Source organism: Epargyreus clarus, unplaced genomic scaffold (genome assembly GCF_041222505.1).
Source record: "Epargyreus clarus isolate Ecla_fem2 unplaced genomic scaffold, WU_Ecla_fem_2.2 ptg000023l, whole genome shotgun sequence".
Taxonomy (NCBI): domain Eukaryota; kingdom Metazoa; phylum Arthropoda; class Insecta; order Lepidoptera; family Hesperiidae; genus Epargyreus; species Epargyreus clarus.
Genome location: NW_027332230.1, coordinates 15,110,224 through 15,128,770, shown reverse-complemented (window position 1 = coordinate 15,128,770; position 18,547 = coordinate 15,110,224). Strand labels below are relative to the sequence as shown.

Below are 18,547 nucleotides of genomic sequence, written 5' to 3'. Positions count from 1 at the left end.
TTAAGATTCCCACGATCTTAGTAATCCTGACAATTTATTGAAAAAGGGTTTATCAATCCTGTATGTATATAGTAATCCCAATTTCTTTGTTTGAAGTATAAATATATTTTTTTGCTGAATTAGTCGTATTTTAGACTAAAATTATCGCGGAATTGAGACATTTTGTTTTGTAAAGGATACTCACGATATGCTACACACGACACACAACACTAACATTTTTAGTGTTTTGTGTCGTGATATGGTAGCCAGAATAGAAAAACAAACTAGACGTAGGGCAAATAGATAGATTAATCTACCACTAGTACTTGTCAACCAGCTGTTTCTCCCCGCCACCGCAGTTTCGCCGTGACCACGATCCAATCGAAATATCGGCAATAAAGAAATTAAAAAACGCATATCATAAAAATATAACCGCTTTTTATAAATAAAAATAATTTATAAATTATAAATAAATTCATCTACTTTAAGGTTTTATCTCAGAGTTACTTTATTATTTTTCAAGTTTTAATTTAATAATATAGTATATATTATGATATTATACCTGCTCATCGTATTTTCTTAAGACTTGAAAAGCGCCAATGGTTCTATTTAAAAGGTAAGATTATTTTCTAAAGTAAGTTTCCAAATAGGATAGCTATTTGGAACTTCCAATCTCATGTCAGCTCATCTTAATCTGAATGAAAGTTTTCACGGAGTGCCATCAAGTTTAATTGTTATTTGCGCCCTTATAAGTGCGCCCATTCTTTTTTTTTATAATATAAGAGTAGCAGACGAGCATGCAGTCCACCTGATGGTAAGTGGCTACTGCCGCCCATGGACATCTGTAATCGACCCCAGATAGAATTAGATATTCCTACCTGAGGTCGGCCACAGATGCGCCGCTACCCCTGAGGACTAAGCTGGAACGCCTCGGAAAAGTCTGTCTTCCTTTACCACACCCTTCAAACCGGAACACAGCAGCGCCTAACACTGCTGTTATTAAGTAGAAATAGGTAATTCTCTCGAGTATGCCGTTTCTTCCCCGTTGCAGTCGCGTTTTATACTGCTAATTTCCAGCGTGTGAACTCTTTAGAGTTCTAAATTTGTCTTCTTGAGCATTGTATAATAGGTAGTTCTTTATTAGGCTGTAACTATTGCCACTTCAGCTCACCGGTCTTCAGAGCCTATCTATTTTAGTTCAATGGTCTTTGTTCTCCATATTCCACCTAAAAGGTTTATTGTGTTTGCTTTTATGTTGGCTGTGTTGATGACTTTTGTTCGTTTTCAGATGTCCTTATCTCCAAATCTGTTACAGAGGAACACAACCGGTATAGCTCACATATTTACACGATGAGCGTCCATAAGCGTCTGGACTAATACTACGCTCAGTACCTTACTACTACACACTATAGACGACTGATGTGGGACTGTTTTCAACCCATTACTGTCACACTACTGTGCTTGAGTCTCTTAGAGTGAAAGGGTTATATTCAAGCTGGCTAAGTGCGGATTAGGAGAGTTTACACATCTTTGAAAACTGTCCTAAAAGACTAAGGCGTGTAGGTTTCCTCATGACTTAATGTTTTAGATTATTTATATTTTCCTTTATAATTATAAAGGTGATCATTAATTCCCAGCAGTCATATAATTTTGAATGATGAGGCATTTTTAACTCCTTTGAGACACCGAGTTTCAATAGCTAAGCTATCACTACTTGGGACTAATCTATCCTAATTTGAAATTCCTTACAATATAACGGGCATGCCATCCGTTTAAATGTTTGAAAAAATTGTAATTTATCAAATTTTACACGGAACATTAGACAGGCAGCTTTGAAAATTGCTACGAATAATTATTACCCATTATCTCCTTTTGTCGTTTTAATATAATAAATCATTTTAACCCTTCGCCTACTTCAGTATCCGAGAGTTGGATGAAAATAATTATTACTGACTTTAAGTCTGTAATAATTAGTAAGGAATGACTGTAACATAGTTGAATTTATATTATGTTAATTATGGAATACTTAGTATTATTATTAAAGTTAATAAACTGACAATTTTAGACATTACCTAATATATTACTTTTAGGATTGTTTGTTTTTTTTTTATAATATAGGAGTAGCAGATGAGCATGCAGTCCACCTGATGGTGAGTGCTACTGCCGCCCATGGACATCTTTATCAACCCCAGATACGATTAGATATTCCTACTTAAGGTCGGCCACAGATGCGCCGCTACCCGTGAGGACTAATCTGGAACGCCTCGGAAAAGGCTGTCTCCCTTACCACACCCTTTAAACTAGAACAGCGTTTAACACTGCTGTTATGAGGCAGAAATATGTGTGGCGGTGGTGCCGCCGGAATCGAACCACAACTGCTACTACAATACTAAAATAGGTGGTAGCGGTACTGCCGTAGTCTAATAACAATAAGTAAGTAATCACTAAGTATAATAAATAATTCGCCAAGTACGAGTCGAACTCGCATATAAATGGCTACTGCAATAGCCACTTACCATCAGGTGGACTGCATGCTCGTCTGTTACTCCTATATTTTATAAATAAAAATCTTTTTCGGGCACAGAACTAACTTTTAAGTATAACAGTACATAAGTGAATGAGTGGTATATATTATATCACTTGCGATGCAAACATTTTGCTAGTAGTTATTATATACATCTATTTCAAAAGAGCTCAGTCATGCAAATAGTAAATTTAAATTCGAACCGTCATACAATGAAGTATGGAGAGGCAAAGCCACGATTTAAGGAAGTATGTGAACGGCACGCTTATTCAAATATAACCCATTTGTTTGCAAGAAAATACTGGTATTTTATAAAGTTGAATGAAAATCTCATACCTCAATGGGTGTTGAATTAGAATTTATAGTGTTATGCAGATTTTTCTCAGTAATCGAATGGGTTTAATTACTAGAGGTTTTCTCGAAAAACACTTTAGCATCATCACCGCTACTTTTTATTTTAAGATACAAATATGGTGTTAGAACCCTTTACATTTTTGATTTATAACATCACTTTTTAAAGCACTGTTGCGTAAGTCGTAAAGGTTGTGGTAAGAGACACTTATAAAACGCTTTTTAGTATGGCCCTTAGAGGTAACTGCGTAGCAGTATCAGACCTAGGATTAGAATCCTATCTAGACTCAAATCCTATCTACGGTAAGACTCTAATCCTATCTAGGGTAGACTAGAGGTGACCACGGGCGGCAGTTATCACTTACCCGACCACTCGCATGGCAGAGCGGTCACCATACCGGTCTGTGGCGCAGAGGGTCCAGGGTTCGATTCCCAGCAAGACAGATATCTGAAATATGAATCGAGATTTCTATTCTCAATGTATGTAGATGTGTGTGTCCATGGCACGCGCAACATAGGAAATCCTAGTATGAGATAATGAATGTATTTTTAAATTTTGAAAAAAAAAATGTATTTTTACCATCAAATGGACTGCGTGCTATTCTTCATCTCTGATTCGTACCTACTCTATAATGTGTGGGCGAGAAAAATATACAAAAACAGCCATTTTCTATAACATTCTTTATTGGAATGACATTGGAACGACCTTTTACTACATTTGATTTAATTATTTCTTAGAATCAAGCAAATGTTGGTTTTATATAATTTCGCCTTGTTTTAACGTTTCTGCGTAAAAGTTAAAGGCCCTTTTGTAAATAAACACAATTTATTATCGGAAAGTATTTCAAAATGAAATAATCAATCTGCCTAACTTCCGCGAACTTGATCTACGCAATCTTTTTTGAGGTTTGAGATTACATGCTTCAATATTTTCAAGTTTAAAGCGAATCGATTTATTTCACCTTGATTCAAATCAATTTAAGAATCGGCCTTTTTTGGAAAGAATCGCCAACCCTAGAGCTTACTGCCGCCTATGGAGGTCGGCCACGGCCCTGAAGACTACATTGGAACACCTCGAATAGATACATTTCCCTTATAAGCCTCTAAATCGGGCCACTACAGCGCTGAACACTGCTATTATTGGATAGGAAAATTCTAATCTTAATTTAATCTAATCTACAAGAACTAAGTCAATGTTGGTATCCATGAATGAAATGACTGCATGCTCGTATGCTACTCATATATTTTATAAAAAAAACTCGATCAAATAAACCGCGTGTGTTAAATGTTGTTATAATCCTTATAATATTAAAGCCGATTTTATTGTAACATTTATTCCAGGACTCTATATATTTACAATTATGTAAAATTACATTTACTAAGTAGTGCTGATTAGATGGGTTCATTAAAGTTTTATATTAATTATTTTTTTAAACATAGACGTTTCATGATGAATATACTTTTAAAATACAATTTTAATTCTGTCTAAAGTGTAATCAACCGAAAAGGAAAAAGGCTAACGTTTAATTGACAAATAAATACACACACTCTTAAGTGCGGAGCCGAGAGTAATGAGTTTGCTAGAACTAGTTCGGAAAGTCGACTGATAAAAAATCTATTTTGAAAACGGGCAATTAATGGATTCTCGATGTATGAACATTCGAAATACAGTTTACAATGAAATACATGTACTTACTAAACTTACTTAAACAACCGTACAGCATTCTTAATTGGCCCTCAGATTTATAAACGCATTTAAACATATTTTATGTAAAGTAGATTTTTTGCCATTTCCAATTGTCACAGCATAAGTATAATTATAATAAACTTACTTGAACTGAAGGTGGCAGAACACTTTGTGTTTCCATTCTGGCGGCACCACCGCCACACGTATTTCTGCCCAATAATAGCAGTGTTAAGCGCTGCTTTGTTCTGGTTTGACGGGTGTGGTAATGGAGACATAATTTTCCGAGGCGTTCCAACTTAGTCCTCAGGGATAGCGGCAATCTGTGGCCGACCTCAGGTAGGAAAATCTTATCCTATCTGGAGTTGTTTACAGCTGTCCACGGGCGGCAGTAGCACTTACCATCAGGTGGACTGCATGCTCTTCTGCTACTCCTATTAAGTTAGAATTAAAACTACATTACCTATACCTAGTTGGGTGGTGGTATGTATGGTGGTGTATATTTTTTATTTATTGTATCTGCACGCATCCGTTGTGTGAGGGAGGGTGTAACATACTGTATGGTTTAAAATATATACCATTCATACATATTCGTAGCGGATTATTGCGAAGTAGTTTTAATCCTAACTTAATAGCATAGATTTCCGCAAAGAAACGCCTGATACAATTAACTATGCTACTCCTATATTGTACAACTGTTTGAAAAGTTAATGTCTAATCTGTATAAGCTATTCTAATATCCTAAAGTATTAACACAAAACTATCAATCAAAAGACTAAACCAAGTTTAAAAAATAAACCAAGATTTTTTAGAAATTAGCAAAACTAGACATAGACTACAGTTACAGTTGTATTCGTCTTGCTAATGAGACTACTTAGTCCTAAATGGATTGTTGATGAGCTCTACGTTTCGCTTTAAATAGCTTTTGAAATACTGATTCAAAAGCGTGATTACTTTAAGATAAATTTGGTACATTCAGAGTGTATTTAATTTCTCCCTTTCGAAAATAAAGAGGGATAAGAAATTCAATACTTAAGGTGGATTTTTTTTATAATATAGAAGTAGCAGAAGAGCATGCCTCCTGGTTCACCTGATGGTAAGTGACTACCGTCGCCCATGGACATACATAATCAACCCCAAATAGGATTAGATCTTCTTGCCTGAAGTCGACCACAGATTTTTTTTCTTAACAAGGGGAAACCTTCAAAAGGTACCCGGTGGTATTTTTACCGCACTAAAACCCCCCGGTGGTCGTCCTCAACGCTTGTTGGGAACTTCGGGATTTTCGACGGAACGCAACCGGTTTCCTCCAAGCGCGATGCCCTGATCGCGTTCTGTCCTGGGAGAGCAGTTTTCGCTCCTCCCACATCCACGGTATGCGACCACACATACCGCCGTCCTTCCCGGGGTCGCTTACTGGACGGTTTGAGCTCCCACTCTTGCCGCCCGCAACCCCGGAAGCCCCCTTTTAGTCGCCTCTTACAACAGGCAGGGGATACCGTAGCCCTTTTCTAGTCCCGGAACTACAGGGACAACCTAAGCCTAACCTAGCGTTAATACGCAGCAATAGGTGGACCGTGGTATTGCTGGAGTCAAACCAAAGTGGATATGGATTGCACCATAAGCGCTTTTAAAGTTTGCGTTAAAATAAACTACGACTGTAACAATAATGATGGAATGTAACAATTTCGCGTTGAACCAAGTTATTTATCATTAACGTTAATTGTTTCACTGTCGACACTGACAGATAACCGACCGAAATCGACCGGTTAACGTTAAGTGTTAGTTGTGGCATCATATTAACCGTAACTAAAATTTTACCGTAAATAAAATAGCTTAACACTAGTGACGTCTGGTTAAGCTTTTGTTAACAATAAAGTTACGTAGTGAAACCACCTGTACTGCGAAACATCTCAAATTAAATTCGAAGTGTTGGTTAAGATTAGCAAAGTACATACCTATACCTTCAATCAAGAATCACGCATCAATCACTTCAGTCGATAACGAGTAAATTGGTGAAGTTAAATTTGGATTAAAGTAATTTCGTTTCTAGCCCAAATTACTGAAACATTTCGTATTAGCTTACGTGTATTCCAAATGTCTTCGAAGTTTATTTGATAAATTAGAGCATTAAATTTCGATCAACTTTCGGTATTACTAAGAATTAGACTGAAGTTCAGCTACTATATTATATCCATGGATTAAGCCATTAATGGAGTAAAGGGCTCTAAGTTTAAGACTGACTGCGGATATAATCATATCATAGTGAATTAAGGGTACTTCTTTAAAATACCCTCTTATAAATTGACGCCATGCCTTGTTATATGACGTACATCTTTGTACATTCGTTTTTTAAAGAAATTCCGGATTAGTTCAAATGTTAAAATGTCTAACGGATATGACAAAGCCCAAATTAATGTAGGTATCAAATAGCTGATTGTACACTGGAGTAGGAAATTCCAAAATTGCGGTCGGTAACACAAATTTCGTGTAATCTGTCACAATTCGTTAATCGTTTATAATTTCACGTTCAAATTTAATGTACCTAACATTAGTATTAATACTCGTAATTATGATGTGTATTAGTACGAATAATTATGTCATGATATGTATTAAAAAATATGTTCCTAAAATTAGTATTAATAATCATGACACATCAATATTAAGCACATTATTTCTTTTACAGATAACTCAAAATGGATTTGTCCAATCTGACGCTGACCTACAACATCAGTTCCCTGCTCATGAGAGAGGCTACTTCAAGTGTCACCACCGCCATCGCTGTGCGGAATGCTAGCGTGGCAGTCAACGCGTACGAGTGGCGCTTCATACTGCCTCCGTACTTCATCATATTCCTGCTGTCAATATCAGGGAACTGTCTCGTCATTGCAACGCTGGCTAGCAACAGGCGGATGAGGACAGTCACTAACGTCTATCTTTTGAATTTGGTAAGTATTTACGTGTTCTTATATAATAATTGTGAAATTATTGTTCTATACAATGTGTGATATGCAAATAAAAGGAAAAGGAGTATAAATGTCCTCTGTGTCCTTTTCTGAACCCCTGACAACATGTGTACAACATTTCATGACAATCGGCTATTAAGGCGTGAAAGTGTAGCAAACTAACAGACAAAGAATCTCATATTCGCATTTATAATATAAGTTATGATAAAGATTTACTTTTTGTCATTATTCCGACTTCCTTTATAATTGACGATCTTTCTTAAGTGGAAATCAGAATTCAAGTCAGTTCAGTCAAGTCAGTTATTGTGAAGTTAATATAAAAAAATGATTTTGAAGATGCTTATCGATTAAAGCATAGAATATTAGCTGTCATGTGTCTACTATCTTGTCTTATATATAAAATTCTCGTGTCACAATGTTAGTTACCGTACTGCTCCGAAACGGCTTTACCGATTTTCATTAAATTTTATATGCATATTTAGTAGGTTTGAGAATCGGCTACTATCTATTTTTCATACCCCTAAGTGATAAGGTTGTTCTCCCTTAACATTTTTTTAATTTATGGCATCATAACGTTTGCCGGATCAGCTAGTAATGTGTTAAAATAAATTGCTCATAAGAATGCAATTTTCTTAGAATGTCACTAACTGAAGACTAATCATGTGTAAAAGAGTTAGTCACGTGTAAACATTAGTATGATTGCCAATTTACACGGGTTAAGACCAATTCCCAAAAATAGTGCTCCATCTGAACTGAAAGATTTGCGACCAATTTCGATTCTACCCGTATTATCGAAAGTGCTAGAAAACGTAGTGTTGCGTCAAGTATCAGAATACGTTGAAAAAAATAACATTATACCCAAGTTTCAATCTGGGTTTCGTAGGGGTTTTGGTACGGAAACAGCACTTCTCCACGTGACAGACGATCTGACTGAGGCCTCAGACATGGGGCTCAGCAGCATCATTATTCTCCTCGACTACTCTCGAGCATTCGACTGTCTTCAGCCAAACCTTCTACTAGCTAAACTTAGACGATATGGCTTCTCAGAAGATGCCTGCAGTTGGTTTCATGACTTTCTTACAAATAGAGAACAAATGGTCGTAGTCGATGGAATAGATGGTAAAAAACGTTTTTCCTCTCTTAAATCACTTCAGAGAGGCATACCTCAAGGTTCTTTATTAAGTCCAATGCTATTCAACATTTACACTGCAGACCTTCCGGACCATGTCAAGCACTGCAAATATCACATGTACGCTGACGACACCCAGCTTTACTATTCTTTTGAAGGGAAAAAAACACAAGAGGCTGTCAAAAAAATTAATGAGGACCTGAGGAACATCTGTACGTGGTCGAAAAATAACGCCCTTGTTCTTAACCCACAAAAATCCCAAATGGTAGTTCTGGGTACCAAGAGCCAAATCAAAGCAGTAATTGATTGCGAGGAAAAAATTAAAATCAATGACTTCTCTCTTGAACCCGTAACTTCTGCGCGTAATCTAGGGCTAGTTATAGATGGAGAACAGAAATACACAGAACATATAAATAGTAAAATTAGGGCAGCTTTTTTCAAGTTAAAGACACTACACAAAATCAGGCCCTACATTACACCTAGCCTGCGTATGCATCTTTGCGAGAGCCTTGTACTCTCGCAACTTAACTATTGTAGCTCCGTTTTCGGCCCAAGAATAAATATTAGCACTGAAAGAGCTATCCAACGCGTTCAAAATGCGTGTATCCGTTTCTCTTTCAATGTCCCGAAAAGAGAGTATATAACCCCGTATTTGAACCAAAAAGGTATTCTAAATATGAGCGCTAGAAGAGATTTACACTATGCCTGTACAGTGCAGAAGATAATCTGGAACAAACGACCAGAATACCTTTTTGAGAAGCTTCACTGGATAAAAGAGATATCCAATCGAAATCTACGCTCCAACACACACAATCTATTAGAGAAACCAACACACAGATCCGTTCGATACAGGGGTTGCTTTAAGTTTGCTGCAGCTAAAATATGGAATGATCTCCCTCCACCTATGAGATGCAAAATAAGCAACGAGTGCTTTAAATTAAAATACAGGTCAGCACTACTAAAAAGACAACTAGCTGCAGAAAACTTGAAGCATGCATACTATAAGTACCTCTCAATCAAAAACTTTTTCGGATAAACACACTACATATACACCCACACACCCACACACAAACACACATACACACACACACACACATACACACACACACACATTTATGACATGAGTCTCGGCAAATAGCACTATAGTAGTCGTTTTAATTATTTTTTCTTGGTTATTTCCCTTTAATTTATTTTTATTGTTAATGTAAATTATAATTTTGTGATTTTAGATTATATTTAATTTGAATTGAATTTAAATTATTTTTATTAACTTGACATTTGTGAATACATTGAAATTAAGTTAGCTAAAATTATTATATTTATTAACTTGACATTGAATTTAAAATAAATTGTAATGCAAATTGTGTGGAAACTGTATTGAAAAGGCGGCGGCCACTTATTTCCGCTTAACATCTGAGGGACAAGGATGTGGCTGAAAAACAGCGCTGTACGGAACCCTGACTCTGTGTCAGCAAACGCTGAGCCACCTCCTTTTGCCTCTACATTCTTATGTTTGTTTCTTTTTTTGTAATTCTTATTGTATTGTATATTGAGGCAATAAAGTATTATATTATTATTATTATTATTGTCAATGGGTATTGCCAAACACCACACATTAAGTTTCGGTCTTAATTAGCACAGTCAACAAACCCTAAGTTCGATTATAAAGTCATTTAGTGCAGGTGATATTTGGGTAATAGTAGTATGTAAATGAAAATCATATACATAAAGTTATTTTACCATTTTTTATAAAACAAGCGCTCTAATTCTTTTAATATGTTTAAAGAAAATCTATGTATGTTAAGGAAATAAATATGAAAATTTTATACGATATCTTTAATTAAATGTTTTAACCAAATTGGCTTACTCAATCATGAAGACTTTGAAATGAAAATGTTTTAAGCTACAGGAAAATATTCCGCTCTAATTTTAATGTAGGAAGCGGAGTCACGGTTCGAAATCTAATAAATGAAGTAATTCTGTTACGATACCTCCACAAAATGTAGTTCACGTTTTAATTTAAAAGCAATGGAATAAAGATGTAAAGATAACTTGGAAAAGAGGTAACTAAAAAGTAATGTTTCAATTAGAAACATTAATAATACATGATGCATTTTAACTCACTCCGCAAGAGTAACAACGCATTTGCGATAATCACAGGAATTTTTAGGGTTCCGTACTCAATAGGTAAATACGGAACCGGAGTTAGCTGTGAAAAAATACAATTAAATCCTCTATCGGGAAAAAACGAAATAACTTTCCGAACAACCCTTTCTTACATTGACATGATTCTTAATTTTTAAACATATTTCATTTCCGTCAGCTTGTAAGTATTACCATTACAATATAGTTGAAACTTCGGTATTAATTTGTGCTTAAATGACATATTCGTGCACGATAGGTATACTTTAACTTTGTATTGGTCATCCTATGTCGGATCATATCGCCTTATAACACTCATCACTAGGACTAACAGATCCTCCTTACTTTGGCAATTTATTAAATTTTCACATGTTATATGCTACTCTTAAGCAGAGTTTGACATAACAGATTTAATAGAATAAATAATGAAATACATTAATAACGTCTTATAAACTGAAATTAATCAATAAATTAAGCAAATACAAGTCACTACGAAAAGTTACTATGAAATGCCAACACAACTTAAAAAGATTGAAGACGATAAAGTAGTACTTAGTAGTTTGAACATGTCTACATGGCAGAATAAATTTTAATACTCTGGTATTAACATTTTAATACAAACCACCTCACCGACTACTTGGAAAAACCAGCGAACACTCAGACACTTCAAACTATCAGAAGATTAACAGTTATTCCAAAGTCAAATCAATTCCCGACAGTATTCATTTAAAACTTATTCAAAGTACTCGTATTTCAGTATTAGTTTGACATCTTACTTTAAGGCAAAAACACAGATGAGGAATTTTGATTTTTCTTTAATATTTCGTTTGTTTTACTGATGTTTAAGCTCTAGTTTTATTTATTAATGAGATAAAATGAATTGAATAATTCTTCTAATTCTAAGTAATAAATAAATAGTTGCCTCCCAGAAAATAAACAGATAACTAGTGAGACCGTGTAGACATTTTCCTGGCATAAATCTTAACAACGTCACTTATTGGGTCTAAGACTATGCAATATTTCAAGCTGGAACGGTTGGTTCCACCAATAAAACATATAAAGCACACCAATATAAAAGTTGAAGATGGTAGAACCCTTTGGGGTTCGACTCCGGCAGCACCACCGCCATAATCATTTCTGCCTCGTAACAGCAGTCTTAAGCGCTGGTATGTTCTGGTTTGAAGGCTATGGTAAAAGAAAAAATATACTTTTCCAAGGCGTTCCAGTTTAGTCCTCAGGGGTAGCAGCGCATCTGTGGCCGACCTCAGGTAGGAATGTCTAATCCTATCTGGGGCTGATTACAGATGTCCATGGGCGGCAGTAGCCACGTACCATCAGGTGGACTGCATGCTCGTCTGCTACTTCTATATTATAGAAAAGAAAGAAAGAAACATGTACGAACACAGTGCCACGTTATTTATATGATAAGGATTTACATATTATTGAAACATAAAACACTTCCTTTATACCTACATAAAGTACTAATGTAACCACCATCTAAATCAGAAAGGCTAAATGAAGTAACAGGTGCATAGCAACACTAGGTATGCTAAAGATCGAGTCCCCAAAATTTAATAAAATCGCCTGAGTTTCAATTAACTTTCGCTATTCAAAGAGCTTCCGGCAAATGATAATGGTTTCACCCCTAATTGGCAGCCCCTTTGTGTAACAAACTAGTTGTAATCGGGGAGTCGAAAATTTAAGCCACAATATATGTAGCAACAACAAACACTTGTAACTTTGAGTACTTGGAAGTGCTGTTCATATATTGACTCAGTAATTAGAAAAGACTTTGAAAGTCGTAGAATCCTTTCTGTGTCGATTCAAGAAGGACCACCCCCATACGTATCTCTACCATATAAAACAGTCGTATCGGTATAATGGTTGGTTTGAATCAACCTCTGAGAACTTTGTCGAAATGTCTCCAAATGGATGAATTAGCAACACATATATGGCCGACCTCGAATAGGACTGAACTCTTGTCTAAATTCTGTCAGCCATTTAATGGCTGTCATGGTGTAATTTATGCGGAACAAGGCCGACATGCGCAGTTAAGACACGAAATCGAAGAATAAGTGCGTAGAAATATCGTTATATTCGTAAATGATCGAAAAACTACATTTTTTTAATAGTTATCAAACACGAAAATATATTACAGTGACAATTGTCAAAAGATTACATTTTCTTGTTAGGAGCGAGTAATCTTTACTAATCTATGGGTACTAGTGGCCCGACTCAGATGGACTCCATAATTGTTTGTAATTTATAAATTGTAAAAAGTAATACTTACAACATTCTCGAAAATAATAAATAATTAGCCAGGTACGAGTCGAACTCGCACATAGAGGCTTCGGTAGCACCAAATGTTCATGCAAGTATGTGATACATACTGTGTACGCTGACAAGTCATTACATGTAAGCACAGATGGCGTTAGTGTTCACGTCTGGACGTTGATTTCTCGTATGTGGATTCCCTTTTATGTTATTTTTAATATTTGTTGTTATAGCGGCTAACGTTACTTACTATATGTAATTGTAAGACTTTCAAGTGTTACGTTAAGGTTCAAGAGGTAGAACCCTGAGACAGAAGGTTCCGTTTTTACCCTTTGGGTATGAAACCTTAAAAGGTAAGACAAAATAATTAGCAATAAAACTGTTACTTAATTAGAAACGTCACTAGTACATTAAAAAAATCAAGATTTTGACCACACGAGTCGAAAGGTTGATTAAAGCAATTTAGTTTTATGAAGAAAATATTCCCAAAAAAAAACTTTGGTCATAATGTTCACTGTACATCGTAAATTGCGATAGGAGTAAAACTTATTTTCATCTTAAAGGTTAAAGGTGTATAACCTCCCCTCTATATTGAAGTCTCATCTTGAAAGAGATATTAATGATAATTTAAGCACGAGAAGATAATTATACCTGTTGATCAAATGGTGCCACCGACAAACCTATTCTGTTCTTTTATTTGTTGTTAGATTTTAAAAAAATGCTTTTTATACAGTAAATTTAAGTATATATATATTTATTAGTAGGTATAACAGGTATTAGTAAGCTTCTTCTTTTATATATTCAAGAACGTGGACGCTTGTTTTAAAATTAATTCAAAGTAAAGATATAATAATCAAAACCCCTGCATTATCATTATTGCTTAATAGGAATGATTTTTCTATTAATCAGACGTTTTTATGCCGTTGTTAAAACAATCATTCATTGATTCATACAGATGAATGTAATAAAAATAACCCAATTTTTTTCCTTGTTTTCACTGCTCTTATAAATTTTCTAAGAATTGTATTTTCCCCAATTGTGAAATGTTTACGATATTTGAAATATCTGACAGGGATTGAGATCAAATCGCCGTTAATATTATTTATATCCATTTTATCGCGATAAAAAAGTTTCAATAATTCAACGAACTCAAACAAACATAAACTTTCAAACACCGTGTCGTTACCCTCATGAACACCCTCTCATATTTGGTGATTCGCCGAAGACGCTTGCCTTAGCAGTCAACTTAATGTAAACAACGCTAGGAGTGAGATGCCTTTGATAAAGATATAGTTTACTGTGTTCAGTGTGTTACTACCCTGTGTAAACGAGCCCTTACAGTTCAAACGTTACAGCACTTTAAATACAAGATTGACAGCGCAGACGTGGTAATAGAGTTACTTTTTGTAACCTCAAACCATATATCCTACTTCAGAAAATGCGTTTGTCTGCCGTTTGTTTGAAAGCCTACGATGTCCCAATGCAGTCGCATCAGAAGACCGCCCATAAAACAAATACTTAATAATAACAAACAGAACTAAGGACTTAATTGTTTTTTTTTCATTCGATGGCGCCATATTAAAGACGCTTCCTACACTCACAGCCCCACATTAAGATACCTTTTATCGTGGTTACCATGGACACACACAGACGAATACACAAACAAGCAGATCCAGGACAGAAATATAAACTCATCATTTAGGTATAACATAATAATAAATCGGGGATCGCACCCGGGACTAGCGATGCGCGATTGTTACTAAAAACAATCGAATTATTCGATTGTTATTGTGTTCGATTGTATTCGAATAACTATCGAAATTCTTCGATTGTATTCGAATAACTATCGAACAATCGAAATTAGTCGATTGTTCGTCGATTGTTCGATTGTTCGATTGTTCGTCGATTGTTCGATAGTTCGATTGTTCGTCGATTGTTCGATTGTTCGATAGTTCGATTGTTGGTCGATTGTTCGATTGTTCGTCGATTGTTCGATTGTTGGTCGATTGTTTAGTACACGCAAAACTAGTAACAGCGCAGTCAAGCGATACGCGATTGTTACGTAAAAATGGAACTATCGAAGCTTTTTGGTTGTTGGTCAACTATTTAGTATACACAAAGCTACTAGCAGCGAGGAGCCCCTAATTTCTGTGTTTAAGAAATCTGAGTCAGTCTTATACATATATTTGGTGGGGGAAGCGCACGTGCGTCGTGCACCCTTCCGCTGCTTCGTTGCATTCCGTTATTTAATGGTGCGTCCACACCTTGCTTCTCGCACTGCTCACTGCGCCTCGTGGCCACACACTCTCACACCCTACTCGCGTTGTTAACATTATTTTTCTTCAAATATATAGTATTTCACCGAGTAATTTTAATGTAACTATGAGTACATAATTTTTTGTGATAAGTTTTATCTATAATATGCGCTAAAAAGACATATTTTATATTTTCTGATAATCTTTTTCTATAATATGCGCCATGGAGACGTATATTATATTTTTCAGATGACCTTTTTGAAAACTTTGTCATGAAACGAACTTAGGGGATGACTACGACATCTGAATTTTCGATGATACTCCATAGTATTTGATACAACATGATTTATGGTATAATTATTTCTCAACAATATATGGTACAATTGACTAAAATGTAATACAATACTTTACATTTTCCAACCAGTGGCAAGTGACGATAACTTTGCAACACGATGCACCTGCACATTGTCCTGAGCACACGCATGTGGCCGCGCGGTATAATTTGTATTCGGTCGTCGATTGTTATTCGAACGTCGATTGTTATTCGTACGTCGATTGTTATTCGTACGTCGATTTTTATTCGAACGTCGATTGTTATTCGTACGTCGATTGTTATTCGTACGTCGATTTTTATTCGAACGTCGATTGTTATTCGTACGTCGATTGTTATTCGTACGTCGATTGTTATTCGTACGTCGATTGTTATTCGAACGTCGATTGTTATTCGAACGTCGATTGTTATTCGATTGTTTTTTTGTTACTACGAATAAATCGACAATCGATTGTTGATTCCGTCGATTGTCGATTTATTCGATTGTTTTTTTTAGAACAATCGCCCATCGCTACCCGGGACCCTCTGCGCATCAGACCGCGACGTCTGGCGGGTCGTCGGGTAATTGTTCCTTCTGAAATACCGAAACGTCTGTAAAGCTAGAAAGGTCAAGTCGGCAGAATCACTCGTTTTATATCTCAAAATTTAGTGCTCATTTAGTGCTAATTTAGTGCTGATAACAGATATTTGGTGCTGTGATAGGGGGACTAAAAATGAGAACACTGCTAACTTTTCATTAAGCTAGCAGCACGTCTGTAAAGCTAGAAAGGTCAAGTCGGCAGAATCACTCGTTTTATATCTCAAAATTTAGTGCTCATTTAGTGCTAATTTAGTGCTGATAACAGATATTTGGTGCTGTGATAGGGGGACTAAAAATGAGAACACTGCTAACTTTTCATTAAGCTAGCAGTGACGTCTGTAAAGCTAGAAAGGTCAAGTCGGCAGAATCACTCGTTTTATATCTCAAAATTTAGTGCTCATTTAGTGCTAATTTAGTGCTGATAACAGATATTTGGTGCTGTGATAGGGGGACTAAGAATGAGAACACTGCTAACTTTTCATTAAGCTAGCAGTATACCATTCGTGACCGCGCTATGATACAGTTGGAGCGAGAGGCACATCAGCTAATAATTTAGTGCTCAATTAGTGCTGCCTGTACAAGCAAACAGATTTTTCAAAAAAAAATTTTTTCAATTTTTAAGTATAGATAACTGCTGACATAACGATACGAGCAATCATAGAGCTGAAAGATGACTTTAAAATCGGTATTGGTGAAATTGAAAAGAGTTACAAATTAGTGCTAAATTAATGCAACCGGTGAACCCAGAAAATTTTTTAGGAAAATCATTATTCAACTGCCCGCTAAAAAAATCGAAGATTTTCAATAATCGAAAAGTTATAGGTATTATTCTGTATTGCAAATATCGAGTTTTCATCAGATCTCAACGTTATAAGGACACAGGAAACGACCCTGACTCCCCTAGCGATGGAGCCGCTGTGTGTGTGTGTGTGTGTGTGATTTTTTTTTTTTTCAAATCAACTACTAGCAGTCTTGAGAGCTATAAAAAGACTCGAAAACGAAAACAAATGGAATCAAATGACGTCACCATTTAGTGCTCAATTAGTGCTGTCAGTATAGCAAAAAATTTTTTAAAAATATATTTTTTTTTATTTTTTTTTCAAATTAACTACTGCTAGTATAACGACACTAGCAGCCTTAAGAGCTAGAAAAAGACTCGAAAACGGAAACTAATGGAATCAAATTACGTCACTATTTAGTGCTCAATTAGTGCTGTCAGTACAGCAAATAATTTTTGAAATATATTTTTTTTTTATTTTTTTTCAAATCAACTACTGCTAGTATAACGACTCCAGCAGTCTCAAGAGCGAGAAAAGTACTCTAAAACGGAAACTAATGAAACTTTTGAGATATAAAACGAGTGATTCTGCCGACTTGACCTTTCTAGCTTTACAGACGTCGCCAGCAGCCTTAAGAGCTAGAAGAAGACTCTAAAACGGAAACTAATGGAATTAAAAGACGTCACCATTAAGAGCTCAATTAGTGCTGTCAGTATAGCAAGAAATTTTTGAAATTTTTTTATTTTTTATTTTTATTCAAATCAACAACTGCTAGTATAACGACGCCAGCAGTGTTAAGAGCTAGAAGAAGACTCTAGAACGGAAACTAATGGAATCAAATGACGTCACTATTTAGTGCTCAATTAGTGCTGTCAGTACAGCAAATAATTTTTGAAATATATATTTTTTTTTTATTTTTATTCAAATCAACAACTGCTAGTATAACGACGCCAGCAGTGTTAAGAGCTAGAAGAAGACTCTAGAACGGAAACTAATGGAATTAAAAGACGTCACCATTTAGTGCTCAATTAGTGCTGACAGTACAGCGAAAGATTTTTTAAATATATATTTTTTTTTATTTTTTTTCAAATCAACAACTCCTAGTATAACGACGCCAGCAGTCTTAAGAGCTAGAAGAAGACTCGAAAACGGAAACTAATGGAATCAAATGACGTCACTATTTAGTGCTCAATTAGTGCTGTCAGTACAGCAAATAATTTTTGAAATATATATATTTTTTTATTTTTATTCAAATCAACAACTGCTAGTATAACGACGCCAGCAGTGTTAAGAGCTAGAAGAAGACTCTAGAACGGAAACTAATGGAATTAAAAGACGTCACCATTTAGTGCTCAATTAGTGCTGACAGTACAGCGAAAGATTTTTTAAATATATATTTTTTTTTATTTTTTTTCAAATCAACAACTGCTAGTATAACGACGCCAGCAGTCTTAAGAGCTAGAAGAAGACTCGAAAATGGAAACTAATGGAATCAAATGACGTCACTATTTAGTGCTCAATTAGTGCTGTCGTTGTAGTAAAGGAGTTTTAGA

At 35.5% G+C, this 18,547-nt stretch overlaps 1 protein-coding gene across 1 annotated transcript in view; it reads left to right on the top strand.

Annotated features, from left to right (window-relative positions):
- NGR-A9 (neuropeptide receptor A9) overlaps nucleotides 1-18,547 on the top strand; it is an 85,432-nt gene that overhangs the window by 2,042 nt on the left and 64,843 nt on the right. Inside the window, exon 2 of the mRNA XM_073085586.1 lies at nucleotides 7,225-7,486. Within this exon, the coding sequence (XP_072941687.1) occupies nucleotides 7,235-7,486 (252 nt within the window). The 5' untranslated portion in view covers nucleotides 7,225-7,234. The remainder of the gene's footprint in view (nucleotides 1-7,224; nucleotides 7,487-18,547) is intronic.